This window comes from Scyliorhinus torazame, chromosome 1, assembly GCF_047496885.1.
Source record: "Scyliorhinus torazame isolate Kashiwa2021f chromosome 1, sScyTor2.1, whole genome shotgun sequence".
NCBI classification, from domain to species: Eukaryota; Metazoa; Chordata; class Chondrichthyes; order Carcharhiniformes; family Scyliorhinidae; genus Scyliorhinus; species Scyliorhinus torazame.
In genome coordinates this window covers 208675270-208689957 of record NC_092707.1, presented here as the reverse complement: position 1 = coordinate 208689957, position 14688 = coordinate 208675270, and the positions used below count along the sequence as shown (strand labels likewise).

General features: G+C 50.1%; 1 protein-coding gene across 8 annotated transcripts in view; it reads right to left on the bottom strand.

Moving 5' to 3' along the window:
• LOC140418616 (adhesion G protein-coupled receptor B2-like) overlaps window positions 1-14688 on the bottom strand; it is a 1340408-nt gene that overhangs the window by 1016472 nt on the left and 309248 nt on the right. For all 8 annotated transcript variants that reach the window (XM_072502156.1, XM_072502149.1, XM_072502159.1 and 5 more), the window contains one exon: window positions 10037-10201. In XM_072502156.1, the coding sequence (XP_072358257.1) occupies window positions 10037-10201 (165 nt within the window). The remainder of the gene's footprint in view (window positions 1-10036; window positions 10202-14688) is intronic.

Below are 14688 nucleotides of genomic sequence, written 5' to 3'. Positions count from 1 at the left end.
GGGGGGCGTCTTTTGTGCTGTGATGCCGCCCGGTGTCAATGACGCCGCGCATCGCGGCGGGTGACACCGTCGCGAATGGCGTCACACCGCTACTGGCCCATTCGGGGCCAGAGACTTTGCGCCGTTTGGGGAGGCCCGATGCCGGAGTGATCTGCGCCGTTTTTGCCGCCGGGTTCCAGCCATCGCGCCGATTATCGGAGAATCCCGCCCAAAATCACATACCTTCAGCAGGAGACAGTTCAAAATTATAACCCAGTCACAGAGACTTAGGAGACATTTAACAAAATAACCCCTCAATTTTCCAGCGCTGTCCATTTATCATGGAGACATTCTGAAATAAATGATTGCTTTAAAATGTTTTCAACTAACTGGAATAATTATTCACAATGTAACTATTGAAATCACATAAATACACAAACCATACAATAGTTACTTGTAATTAGTTTAAATTGTAAGTTTAAATTGATGTTCCTAATTGTTTTAAAAACATCAATGTGGTTTCTGTCATTGCAACTAGATTCATGACACAACATTTTAACTGAATCGGTCAAGAATGATTATAATCCAAATTGTGGATTGAATATTCACATAATGTAAACCAAGGCTTTAAATTCCTAACCAGTAAATTTCACTGGGATACAAAAATTCCGTTCATCACTTGGTATGTATTTATTAAATAATCAATAAGATGATCATGTATTATATTTTATCACCATAGAGTAGAGCTTTACAAGAAGATTATTCTGAGTAGATATTTTGTTGAATATATCAATATGCTGGGCGAGATTCTCCATTTCGGAAATTATGGGCGGGATTTTCCGTTTCAGAGATATGCTGGCCAATAGGGTTTCCCATTGTGGGGCAACCCCACGCCGTCGGGGAACCCCCGGGCTGCCAGCAAAACAGAGCATCCCGCCAGTGGAGAATCCAGGTCAGGGGGCGAGATTCTCCATCAGCCGCGCAAAAATCAGGAAGGCGATTGGGTGGGGAATAATCGTGGCTGGTGCTAGTGTCTTGGCAGCGGCATCAATGTGCTCTACTCTGCACATATAGTAAACACCGTTCGCATAACATTAGTGAGCCTGAGACGGTATTCTCCGGATGCTCCGTCTACACCGGGGAATTACTGGCGGCGCGGAAATTTGTAGTTCGAAAAATCGGGAAACAGATGCTGCGGTCGATGAGCAAGAGAGAGGTGGTAGGATAGGACATGCAGAGGCACGAAAATGGCTGCCGGTTGTGCCATCGGCAGGGCTGGTTGGGGGTGGGTGCTCTGTCATGCCTGGGGGGTGCAGCGGGGCATCACCAGGGGATGGGACGTGGGGCCAGGGTGACCCCCCACTCCCCCAACGGGACCGGGGTGTCCACGCACGGACCGCCATTGCCGCGGCCTGAAAGGCAGCCATCTTGTTGTGCATCCCACTGACCGCCCTCTGTGATCTGTGGTCATGCAGAGTGACACCGGGCGTATAGGTGCCCCTATCCCACCACATCCGCATTCCACCCCCCACCTTACACCCCTCCAGCCCTGCAATAGGGGTTGGCACCTGGGCGACCAGGGTTTATCTGCTGCGGCCGTGGCTGATGACGCCTATCTGGAGGCCACAGACCAACGAGGAGACCCGCTAAACAATGCCCATACCGCGACCAAGGGAGTGATCAAACCGTGCTTCGGCTTCTTAAAGATGCAGTTCCAGTGCCTGGGCCGCTCTGGAGGTACACTCCAGTATAGCGCTAGGAGAGTCTCTACACATCGTGGTTGCCTTCTGCATCCTCCACAACATCATACTGCAAAGAGGTGACGTGATGGAGGAGGAGGATGAACGGCAGAGCTCTTCCGACGAGGAGGATGCGGGGCAGGGCGAGGATGGGCAGGGCATGGGACCCAGGCAGGCACAGGAGGCTGTTCAACATATGCGTCAGGGCCAATGCATACGGGACACTCAAATCGTCTCCAGGTTCGCCAATTAGGGGGCCTGCCATTGGCAGGAACGCCCCCCCCACCCCCACACATGCTGCCCACACCGCTCGGCCGATCACCCCCCCTCCCCGCGCAGACCCCGCCGTGATTCCTATCTGCACCACTACAAGGTCCGATCCCTTGGTTGGCAGTAACAGCGGATCTGGGATGGAGAATGATGACAACACTCTCTGGGGTGAGCTCTGGTGCTCCGTGCCATCTGGCACCTGCCCACGGTAGCATGTCCCACTGTCCACCAGGGAGTTCCCTTCATGTGAGCTGGTCATTCCATCACACAGTCCCACCGAACTGTTGGGGTGGAGGACAAGGGGATGGTTGCAGGGAGAGGGGGGGAGGGGAGGATTGGTGTGGGGCACTAGAACAGTGAGCGCTGGCTGAACTGGGGTCCCTGGCCCATGCCACCCCCAGTGCCCGCTCTGCAATTAGCCCAGCCCAGCCCAGCCCTTCACACCATTCTGACACTGCATCATCTGGCTCTGCCAGCCCTGGCGGTTCCCCAATCCGACCTTCGTGTCGATGCCCTCGGCGATGCTCCTCAGTGACTGGGACATGCTCTGCATCACCTCGACAATGTCCATCTACGAATGGGCAAGCTCCGCAGTGCCTCAGCCCTGTCCATCTGAGAGCGGGTCATGTCCCGCAGAACCTCATCAAAGTCGGCCTGGTACTGGGTGACATTCCCAAGCGAGTTGGACATTCTGCCGAGACCCTCAGCCATGGCTGTCACCGACTGCCCAATGCCTTGGACATCTTCATTAATGGTGCTGATGTCGCGCATCAGGCATTCCATTGGGATCACCACACTAACAGTGCCCCGCAGTACTGGCGCTATCCCTCTGCCCATAGTCTTTGGGACTCCTCCAATCGGCTATGAATCTGCTGGAGTGACACTGACATCTCCCCTGAATGTGCCGGCTGCACCCTATTGTCTTAATCAGTTCCGAGTACCTCTGTGCCGCTGGCTCAGCATCAGGTTGGGACCCAGCTGGGTCCTGGGATCCAGCAGCCCTTTGACTGTTGTCTCACTTTTGAGTTCTTGCCTCCACCTGATGTGCATCATCAGCTGCGTGGTGTTCAGCAGGTTGTGCTCCAGAAGCCTGTCCACTAACATATCCCACCGAGGTGTGTGTATCTGCGAGGGTGGGGATGACAGCTGTACTGCCACTGTGACAGTTGCATCCTTGGAGCTCTCCTCCCAGTATGGGCCGGCATCGTCGGCTGAAGGACCTGCGGAAGAATGAATATGTGGTCAGTGAGAGGGATGGGTCAGTCATTAAGGCAATAATAACAACTCACGTTTGACAGGTAGAGCACAGTGGTTCCTCACCTCTGTGGCATCTGCCAGCTTCCATGGGGTGACCACTCTGTCTTCGGCCACCCCAGTCACCTCCAGGGCATGCTCCTTGAAGGAGATGAGGATTCCTAAGTCTGGCACCCCTCCGCCAGTCTGGGCCCGCTCCCAGCGATTATGGGAGAACTTTTCCTGAGGAGAAACAGAAGGGGCATCGTTAGCCACCCACGTTCAGAGTGCTGGGAGGGTGGGTGTGAAGGGACGGTTCAAGGTCAAACAGAGGATTGATGCTCCCTTGGGAGGGGAGCGTTGGTGTCTACTCACTCGTGCTGCCCGGTGTAAGCCATTGACCTTACGGCACTGGAGGCCAGTCCTCCTGGTCACACTCCCCGAGCTCACTGCCACTTCGTCCCAGCCAACACTGACTGATTTGTGTCAGACTCTCCTGGACCCTCGGGGGAACAAGGCATCCCTCCTGGCCCCCACCGCATCTAGCAGCCTCCCCAGGTCAGCATCCCCGGATCTTGGGGCTGGTCTCCTCAGTGCCATTATTGCGAGTTGGCTGGGGTTGGCTGAGCAAGTGCAGCTTAAGTGCTGCCGATCTTGTTGGGGGTGGGGGGAGTGCTGGCAGCCCCAGTCCCGGTGAATCAGCTGGCCTTCATTTGCGGCGTGAAGCCTGTGAGGTCTCGTTAAGTGGACCAATTAATATTGAATTGCATTGCTGGCCTCACTGGGCTGAGTGCCCAGATGCTCGTGGCAGGGCAATTCCTGCTCGCTACCACACTTTGCACCATTGGCCTAAATGATCCATTTGCATCCTCCTGCTGACACGATACGCAAAACCCGATGGCTCGGGGGGCGGACCGGTGAGCATTGGAATGGGATCGGCCCACTCCGCTAATGGTGGCGGTGATTCCAGCCACAGATTTTTTTCCATGTTGCGCAATTCTCCGACCAATCGCAATTCTCTCTTCTAGCATCGAGAAGCGGGGAATCCAGCCCAAAATATGATGCATGTCAGGTGAACTATTTGAATAAGAATCAGGCCAAATAGAATAAATTGTGTGGGAAAGTGAAGAGAGAAATAAGACTGGTAAAAAAGAGTATGAGAATAGACTCAGTTAGTATGAAGGATAATATAAAAATCTTCTACAGGCATGTGAAAAGTAAATGAAGAGGTGTGGTAGGGCCAATGAGGATAAAGAGGGTGATATATGCTGAGAGGAAAAGGACATATTTAGAATACTTAGTTAGTACTTTGCGCACAATTCAGTTAACTTTAAAGTCCACTGAACGGCGCATTTAGCGGGGTGTTTCTCGGCAGCTGCAGAGCCAAGAAAAAACCCATTATTCAACGGCACTTTGCTGTATTTTTTGGCCTCGGTGAGTAACTCTCCTTCTAGACCACTCTTTAAGTCATTTAAGAGTATTCGCAGGTCGGGTTGCCATCTTTAACTGCAGCTCTGATCTTTCGGCCTCCCGCAGAGCTCCCACCTCGACTTCAAGAGCCCACCACTTCAACAACCTACCTCTTTGCAGTGTTTTTGCCATAGTATTTTACTGTCTTCCCAGTTAGTTATATATTCTACACCCTTCAGATCAAAGCAGTTTAGCCTAATAAATTTCTGGAATGCACAAACAGACTTCTTTTTGAAAATATTTAAGGCATAAATAATTTAACAACAGTTTTCAAGAGGAACAAACAACAGAACAAATAGCATCCACCCAACCAACAAACCAAACCCAGTCAACGTGGCTAACACACACAGTTCCCCACTCCCCCTTCCCCACTAAGTGTTTCCTTCCTCAACCATCCCCCCCTGCCCCCTTCTTTCCCTTAACTCCCTGTTTTTATATCTGCTGACAGCTTAATATTCCCCAAAGAAGTCGATAAACGGCTGCCACCTCCAGGCAAACCCTAACATTGATCCCCTCAGGGCGAACTTGATCTTCTCAAGCCTGAGAAACCCGGACATGTCACTAATCCATACCCCCGATTTGGGGGTTCCGAGTCCCTCCACGTCAATAAAATCCGTCTCTGGGCTACCAGGAAGGCAAAGGCTAAAACATCAGTCTCTCTCACCCCCTGGACTCCCAGGTCTTGCAACACACCAAAAATCGCCACTTCTCTGTACTCGGAACCACCCGTACCTTCAATACCGTGGACAGGACATTAGCAAATCCTTGCCAAAATCCCCTCAGCTTCGGATATGTCCAAAACATGTGGACATGATTTGCGGGCCCTCCCGCACACTGCCCACACCTATCATAATAATATAATCTTTTTATTGTCACAAGTAGGCTTACATTAACACTGCAATGAAGGGCAGCGTGGTGGCGCAATGGGTTAGCCCTGCTGCCTCACGACGCTGAGGTCCCAAGTTCGATCCCGGCTCTGGGTCACTATCTGTGTGGAGTTTTCATATTCTCCCCGTGTTTGCGTGGGTTTTGCCCCCACAACCCAAAGATGTGCAGGGTAAGTGATTGGCCACAGTAAATTGCCCCTTAATTGGAAAAAATGAATTGGGGACTCTAAATTAAAAAAAAAAACACTGCAATGAAGTTACTGTGGAAAGCCCCCAGCCTCCACATTCCGGCACCTGTTCGGGGAGACAGAAGAAGAATTCAGAATTCTCAGCCGAAACCAGCCCTCTGGACATCACCCTTTCAAAGAACCTGCTCATATGGGGCACAGTCATATGTGCCCTGTGGACCACCTTAAATTATATCAGGCTAAGCCTCGCACGAGGACCTGTTAATCCTACTCAGGGCATCCTCCCACAATCCCGCCTCTAATTCCTTGCCCAATTCTACCTCCCATTTTCGCTTCACCTCCCCTATTAGGGTTCCCTCCCATTCCATGAGTTCTTTATAAATTTCCGAGGCCTTCCCCTCCTCCACTCCTGTTTTCGACACTAACTTGTCCTGTATCTCCTGGGGTGGTAGGTACGCAAAGGTCGAGACCTGCCTCTTCACAAAGTACCTCGCCTGCAGGTAGCAGAGCCCATTTCCCCCCGGGCAGCTCAAACTCCTCATCCAAATCCTCTCAGCATGAAAAGCTGCCGGCAATAAACAGGTCACCAAACTGCTTGCTCCCTGCTTGCGTCCACCTCCAAAACCCCCCATACAGCCCCCTGGTGCAAACCGACGGTTGCCACAAATAGGTGTCCATACCGATGTCCCCACCACTCCAATGTGCTTCCGCCACTGTCCCCACACCCTCAAGGCCGCCACTACCACCGGGCTTGTAAAGTACAGGTTGCCTCCACCCGCTCCCATACCAACCCCTCCCCCACTACCACTTCCTGACCATTGCTACGTTCGCCACCCAGTAGTAGTTTCTGAAATTCGGTAGGGCCAACCCAGGCCTCCCCTCGATACCCTCCACTAGCACCTTCTTTACCCACGGGATTTTACTCGCCCAGACAAACCCTGAGATCACCATATTCACCCTTTTAAAGAAAGCCTTGGGGATAAAAATAGACAGGCACTGAAATATGAACAAAAACCTCGGGGAACGGTCACCTTTACTGTCTGCACCCTCCCCACCAGTGACAGCGGGAGCATATCCCACCTTCTAAAGTCCCCTTTCATCTGCTCCACTTACCAAGCCAAATTCAGCTTGTGTAGCAGCTCCCACTTGGGTGCCACCTGAATACCCAAATACCTAAATCTCCCTCCCAACACCTTGAACGACACCCCCCAGTCCCCTCTCTTGCCCCCTCGCCTGAACCCCAAAGACCTTACTTTTGCCCATATTCAATTTGTACCCCGAGAACCGGCCAAATTCACCTGGATCCCCATAATCTCTCCAATCCCCCCCCCAGCGGGTCAGAAATATACAAAAGTAGGTCATCCGCATATAGCGAGACCCTGTGCTCAGCCCCCCACCCCCTGTACAATCCCCTGCCAATCCTTTGACATCTCAGCGCCTTCTCCAATGGCTCTACAGCCTAGGCAAACAACAGTGGGGGAGAGTGGACATCCCAGCCACGTCCCCCGGTGCAGCCTAAAATAATCCGAGCTCACTCGGTTCGTCCTTATATTCGCCACCGGTGCCTGGTATAGCAACTGGACCCAGTCCACAAAACCCTGCCCAAACCCAAACCGCCTCAGGACATCCCACAAATACTCACATTCCACCCGATCAAAGGCCTTCTCCGCATCCATGGCGACCACCACCTCCACCTCCCTTCCCTCAGAGGGCATCATGATCACATTTAGCAGCCTTCTAATGTTCACCGTTAAATGCCTCCCCTTCACAATCCCCGTCTGGTCCTCCCCTATCACCCCTGGCACACACTCCTCTGTTCTCAAGGCCAAGATCTTGGTCAGCAGCTTGGTGTCTACATTTAGAAGAGAGATTGGCCGATACGACCCGCATTGTTCCGGGTCCTTATCCCTCTTCAGAATGAGCGAGATCGAGGCCTGTGACATCGTCGGAGGGAGTACCCCTCGCTCCCTAGCCTCATTAAACGCCCTTACAAGCAAAGGCCCCAGCACTCCTGAAAACTTTTTATAAGATTCCACTGGGTACCCATCCGGCCCCGAGGCCTGTCCGACTTCGTCGCCTCCAGCCACTCCACCATTTCAAACAGCCCAATTGGGGTGCCTAGGCCCTCCACCCGCTCTTTCTCCACCCTCGGAAACTCCAGTCCCTCCAAAAACCGCCTCATCCCCTCAAACCTGGCTGGGGGCTCTGACTCATATAACCTGCTGTAAAAGTCTCTAAACACCCCGCTCACCCCAACTGGGTCCAAAATTATACACCCCCCTCTGTCCTTCACTTTCCCAATCTCCCTCGCCGCCTCCCGTTTCCTTAACTGGTGTGCTAGCATCCTGCTAGTCTTCTCCCCATATTCATACACCACCCCTCTCGCCTTTCTCAACTGCCCCATTGCCTTCCCAGTGGCTAGCAACACAAATTCCATCTGCAGCTACTGCGCTCCTTCAACAACCCGCCTCCGGCCCTCCGAGTACCTCCTATCCACCTGGAGAATCCCCCTCACTAATCTATTCATCCCTGCCCACACCGCCTTCTCCCAGTGTGCCCGCATCAAAATAAATTCCCCTCTCATCACTGCCTTCAGCGCCTCTCATACCATAGCTGCCGAGACCTCCCCCGTATCGTTTATCTCCACATACCTCCGAATGGCCTCCCTCACCCGCGCACACACCCTTTCCTCCGCTAATAGTCCTCCATCTAACCTCCAGTGTGGGGGCTGCCCCCCTCCCTCCTTACTCACCCGTAAGTCCATCCAGTGTGGAGTATTATCCTACACTACTATTGCCGAGTACTCATCGTCCATCACCCCTGCCAAAACCTCCTCCACCATACCCAACACCTATCCCATCACCCAGGGCACCTTCCCATGCAATCACGGAAGGTATAACACCTGCTCCTTTACCTCTTCCATGCTTAACATCCCAGGCACAAAACACTCATTCCAGGTTAAGCAGTGTTTCACTTGCACCTCTTTCAATTTGGTCTATTGCATTCGCTGCTCCCAATGTGGTCTCCTCTGTATTGGAGAGACCAAACTCAGACTGGGTGATCTCTCTGCTGAGCCCCTTCGGTCTGTGAGCATTCAGGACCCTGACCTTCCCATTGCTTGCCATTTCAACAGAAGACCTTGTTCCCATGCTCACATGTCTGTCCTTGACCTGCTGCAATGTTCTAGTGAAACTCAATGCAAACTGGAGGCATCTCATCTTCCGGTTCGACACGCAACAGCTTCCCGGTCTCAACATCGAATTCAACAATTTCAGATGATTACCTCTACCCCACTTCGACCCCTTTGTTTTCATCCCGTTTCATTTTAACTGTCTTTTACCATTTCTTTCTTATCTTTCTTTATATATATTTAACCGCCCCCCCATTATATCCCCCTTTCCTGACCTTATCTCCCCTTTGCTTTCCCCTTCCCCTCCCCCCACATCTACATCTGTCACAGTTTACCCTCTGATGTTAGCTTCTCTGCTGTTTGGTCTTTCACACCTTTTGTTCTCTCTGGGGACTGCCAGTAGCATTCTTTCCCTTTGTTTCTGTGGCTATTAGCACCCTGTTCCCTTGGTTTTGGAGGCTATGACTCACCTTTCATTCTCACTCCACAGTATAAATATTTCCCACTTTCTCTGTCGTTTAGCTTTGACAAAGGGTCATCTGGACTTTTCTCTCCCTACAGATGCTGCCAGACCTGCTGAGATTTTCCAGCATTTTCTCTTGGGTTAAGGAGGAATACATGCAGGATCTTCTAATCAGTCCACCTAAGCACCTGCTCTTCTCTGATGCTGACTCAGAACTCAGAAAGCCCTAGCCCAGCCCTCCTACATCTCCAGGAGATGAAAACATGGCAGTATGGGCAGAAGTGTTGGACTCTCTGGCGTTAGAGGTGGCAACCCATGATGCTGCCTGCCTGGGGAAGTTAAAGCAGTATATGTAGCACCGCTAGAAGTAGTAGTACTGAATGAACAAATTTATTCCCCGTATCTACTTATGAGAGTTCTCAGTTCATTACTTTAACTATGGTGGTAACATATATTTGTTTAAAATGAGTTAACTTTGAATTAACTTTAAACTTTAATCTGTTAAAATAGCAGAGGAATGCCAAATGAACACGTTAAACATGCCTTCACTATTATCCCATCAACAATTTCTGCCATTATGTACTCTCAATAGATCCCATTTTAATAATTCAATTTAATTAGCTTCAAGACATCAGCCAATATTGTGATATAAACTTGTACCACACAACTAAAGCTACCTGGACATGTGGCTGAATTATTGCAAATTCGTGTTTCCCTTAGCGGACCGCTGCACAGAGTTCCATAGGGAGAGGCTACACAGGATCTTGTTCGCACCTGCCATCCCATGCCACATGTGAGTGAGCAAACACTCCATTGAGACCACTCTTCAGCAGCAGGATCTCCTAGCAAAATAAAACAAACTGGAATTAATTATTTTGGTGATAAATCATCAGAAAATTCACAGGAACAGACAGATTGCACTGTTCATCATCCTTCAACACAACATAGTTTATTCATTATCATTGTTCATTTTCTGAATTCACTTCCAGTAAAATAAATGAAATACAACTGGTTTCTGGTTCCAATCAGAAGCCGGAGAACCATAATGAAGACTGTCACATTATTCTCAGCATTTAATCTAATGTATGAAGGTTTTGAAATTATCCTGCAGGAAGAGGAGTGTGATAACTTGAATTCTCTGTCCGCCATTTTAGACCAGCCTTTCGTATCCATTATTCCATGATCTTTCAGTAGTGCTGAATTACTTGTTTCAGGTTCTCAAACACATTCTTCAATCGACTCTTTCATCTCAAGAGGATACTGGAGTCACAAATTTCCTTTTGTTTTAGTTTTTCTCTCCTCTTAATCCTCAGTAACCATCTCTAACTGAAAGGACGAGCAAATCATTTAATTCTCGGCTTCTGGAAGTGACACTCTATAACAAATCACTGGATGTCACGTAACAACATCTCTGCATTTACTCTTCTAATTTTTCTTCTCTCTCTTCCATTGAAGATGCATATAGTCTTTGCTCAACTCAACCTCACAATGGCATTGCAGAGCTCATAAACCCAACAGCCATGAATTGTGTGCAAAAACACAATGCTTATTGGATGGCCTTATACTACCTTATTTCTTACACAGATATTTATACCTCTATGTAAATCTACCTCTATAGCAGCAGTGTCTAGATGTATAATTATATAAAGAAAATAACTAGTCAGCCAATATTTTAGGTGTACAGCTTCCTTCAGAAGTTACAAAGGGTGTTCACCTGAAATGTTAACTTATCTGTTTATAAAAACAAATTTCACAATTAGGATTTTTTTTTTCCTTTTCCACTATGATGCCTGTCCAAGCTAGATGAAAATGAATAAAACTAAATGTGAATGAAATTTTGAAAAAGTTCCATGCATCAGATTATTTATTTAAATGAGGACTAATAGATCTCTGGATGTGAAGTGCCCAATCACCTGTGGTCCCTTTGGGATTCTGATGTTAAAGCACAACTTCGACCCTTTCTCCACTTCTAATGTAAAGGTGCTGATTTATAATGTGGTACCACACAAAAATCAGGGATGGGATTCTCCGTCGGCCGATGCCAAAATCGGGAAAGGTGATTGGGCGGAGAATCGGTCGTGAAGTCAAAACCATGTTGGATGCCAGACGCACGCCAGAATGCCATGCTCCAGTGCCTGACAGCAGCGTCAATGCATTATACTCCGCATGTGCAGAAAATGTCGTTTGCATAAAATTGGTGGGCATGATCCAGTATTCTCCGGGGCCTCCGCGATGCTCCGCCTGCACCGGGCAATTACCGATGGCAAATTTTACTTCTTCTTTCAAAAATTGAAAAACACACGCCGCGGCCCATGAGGAAGAGACAGCGCATACCACTGGCATAGGTAACGCTGGTACCCCTGGCAGCAGGGACGGGCGCCAGGGCTAGAGGCCCCTTTGGTTCCAGGCACCGATGGGGCCGGGGTGCGGAGGGCAGATTCCCAGAGGGAATGGTTGGGTGTGGGTATGGGGATGATAGGGGGGGTGGGACATGCACGGGAGTACACACCATGCTAACATGTCTTGACTTTCACCTTCGACAGACAATGGAATTTGGAATTCAACCAGGAATGGTGGTTTTCATCCTAGTCGTTGCAGCCCTGGGGGATGTACTGGAGCTGCTCGGCGGGATGCCTGCAGCAGCGGAGCCTGCCCCAGGGAAACAGGGGGCAACCGCTAAGGGAGAGCCGGCTGCACAACAGGCCGAAGTGGAAGGAGGCGCCGCATGAGGCCTCATGTTACGGGCAGCGCCTGTCATTTGAGGACCTGTCAGGCTGGGCATGCTGTTGAAGATTCCAGCTGAGCAGGGGAACAGTCCGACATATCTGCCAGATGATGGCGCACCTGGCACAGTGGGGGTATGGGGGAGGACACCCGCTCCCGGTGGCCGTCAAGGTAACGGTTGCCCTGAACGTTTACCCCATGGGGTCCTTCCAGGTGCCGAGTGGGAACCTGTCGGGTATCTCACAGACCTCGGTGCAAAGGTGCATCATGGAGGCCCTATCTGCCCAGTAGGCACAATACATCAAATTCAATGTGATCTGAGCCCACCTGGATGTCCGGGCAGCGGGGTTCGCTGTCATCGCCGAGATGCCTCGGGCCCAGGGGGTGGTCGACGGGTTGCATGTCGCCCTAGGAGCACTGGCCCACGACAGGCCGGTCTTCACAAAACAAAACGGGTTCCACTTGATGAGCGTGCAGTTTGTGTGTGACAATGAGATGCACGTCTGCGCCCAATACCTGAGTTGCATGCACGCGCCTTCATCCTGGCACACTCGACGGTTCCTGACCTCTTTGAGGTGCACCCCCGACTGAGCAGTTGGCAACAGGGGTTATCCACTGCAGCCGTAGATGTTGACACCTATCTGGAGGTCAAAGACAGATGCAGAGATCCATAAGGCCATAAGACATAGGAGCAGAATTAGGCCACTCGGCCCATCGAATCTGCTCCGCCGTTCAATCATGGCTGATATTTTTCTCATCCCCATTCTCCTGCCTTCTCCCCATAACCCCTGATCCCCTTATTAATCAAGAAGCTATCTATCTCTGTCTTAAAGACACTCAGTAATTTGACCACCACATCCTTCTGTGGCAAAAAGTTCCACAGATTCACCACCCTGTGGCTGAAGAAATTCCTCCTCATCTCTGTTTTAAATGATTGTCCCCTTAGTCTGAGATTGTGTCCTCTGCTTCTAGTTTTTCCGACAAGTGGAAACATCCTCTCCACGTGCACTCTATCCAGGCCTCACACTATCCTGTAAGTTTCAATAAGATCTCCCCTCATCCTTCTAAACTCCAATGAGTACAGACCCAGAGTCCTCAACCATTCCTCACACGACATGCTGTTCATTCCAGGGATCATTCTTGTGAACCTCCTCTGGACACTTTCCAAGGCCAGCACATCCTTCCTTCGATATGGGGTTTCAAAACTGCTCACAATACTCCAAATGGGGTCTGGCCAGAGCCTTATACAGCCTTAGAAGTACATCCCTGGTCTTGTATTCTAGCCCTCTTGACATGAATGCTAACATTGCATTTGCCTTCTTAACTGCCGACTGAACCTGTACGTTAACCTTAAGAGAATCATGAATAAGGATTCCCAAGTCCCTTTGTGCTTCTGATTTCCTAAGCATTTTCCCATTTAGAAAATAGTCTATGCCTAAATTCCTCCTTCCAAAGTGCATAACCTCACACTTTTCCACATTGTATTCATTTGCCACTTCATTGCCCACTCTCCTAGCCTGTCCAAATCCTTCTGCTGCACCCCTGCTTCCTCAATACTACTTGTCGCTGTACAGATCTTTGTATCATCTACAAACCTAGCAACAGTGCCTTCAGTTCCTTCTTCCAGATCATTTATGTATATTGTGAAAAGTTGTAGACCCAGCACCGACCCCTGAGACACACCACTAGTCACCGGCTGCCATCCTGAAAAAGACACCTTTATCCCCATTCTCTGCCTTTTGCCAGTCAGTCAATCCTCTATCCATGCCAGGATCTTACCCTTAACACAATGGCTCTTAACTTATTGAACAATCTCCTATGCGGCACCTTGTCAAAGGCCTTCTGGAAATCAATAAATCACGCCCACTGGTTCTCCTTTGTCTAACTCCTTGTTACCTCCTCAAAGAACTTTAACAGATTTGTCAGACATGAACTTCCTTTGACAAAGCCGTGCTGACTCAGTTCTATTTTACCATGTACTTCCAAGTACTCCACGATCTCATCTTTAATAACCGACTCTAAAATCTTACCAATGACTGACGTCAGGCTAACCGACCTATAATTTCCCATCTTCTGTCTCCCTCTGTTACATTAACCACTTTCCAGTCCTCTGGGACCCTTGCTGCCTCCAGTGATTCCTGAAAGATCATCACCAATGCCTCCACAATCACCACAGCTATCTTTTTTAGGACCCTGGGGTGTAATCCATCCGGTCCAGGTGACTTATCCACCTTCAGACATTTCAGTTTCCCCAGAACCTTCTCCTTAGTGATGGCCACTGCACTCACCTCTGCATCCTGATTCTCCTACAACGATGCCCATGCCACAATCAGGGGCATGATCGCGCGGTGCTTCAGCATCCTAAAGATGCGGTACAGGTGCCTAGACCGCTCTGGAGGGGCCTTCCAGTCAGAGCCTTCTCCGACATCGTGGTGGCCTGCTCCGTCCTCCACATCACGCAGCAGCGGGGTGACGTGCGAGGATGAACACCAGTCCTCCTACGACGAGGAGGATGCGGGGGAGGATGAGGTGGGCAGGACATGAGGCTCAGACAGATATGAGAGGCCGCACAATGCTCCAACTGCCTCCAGGTTTACCAACTTGG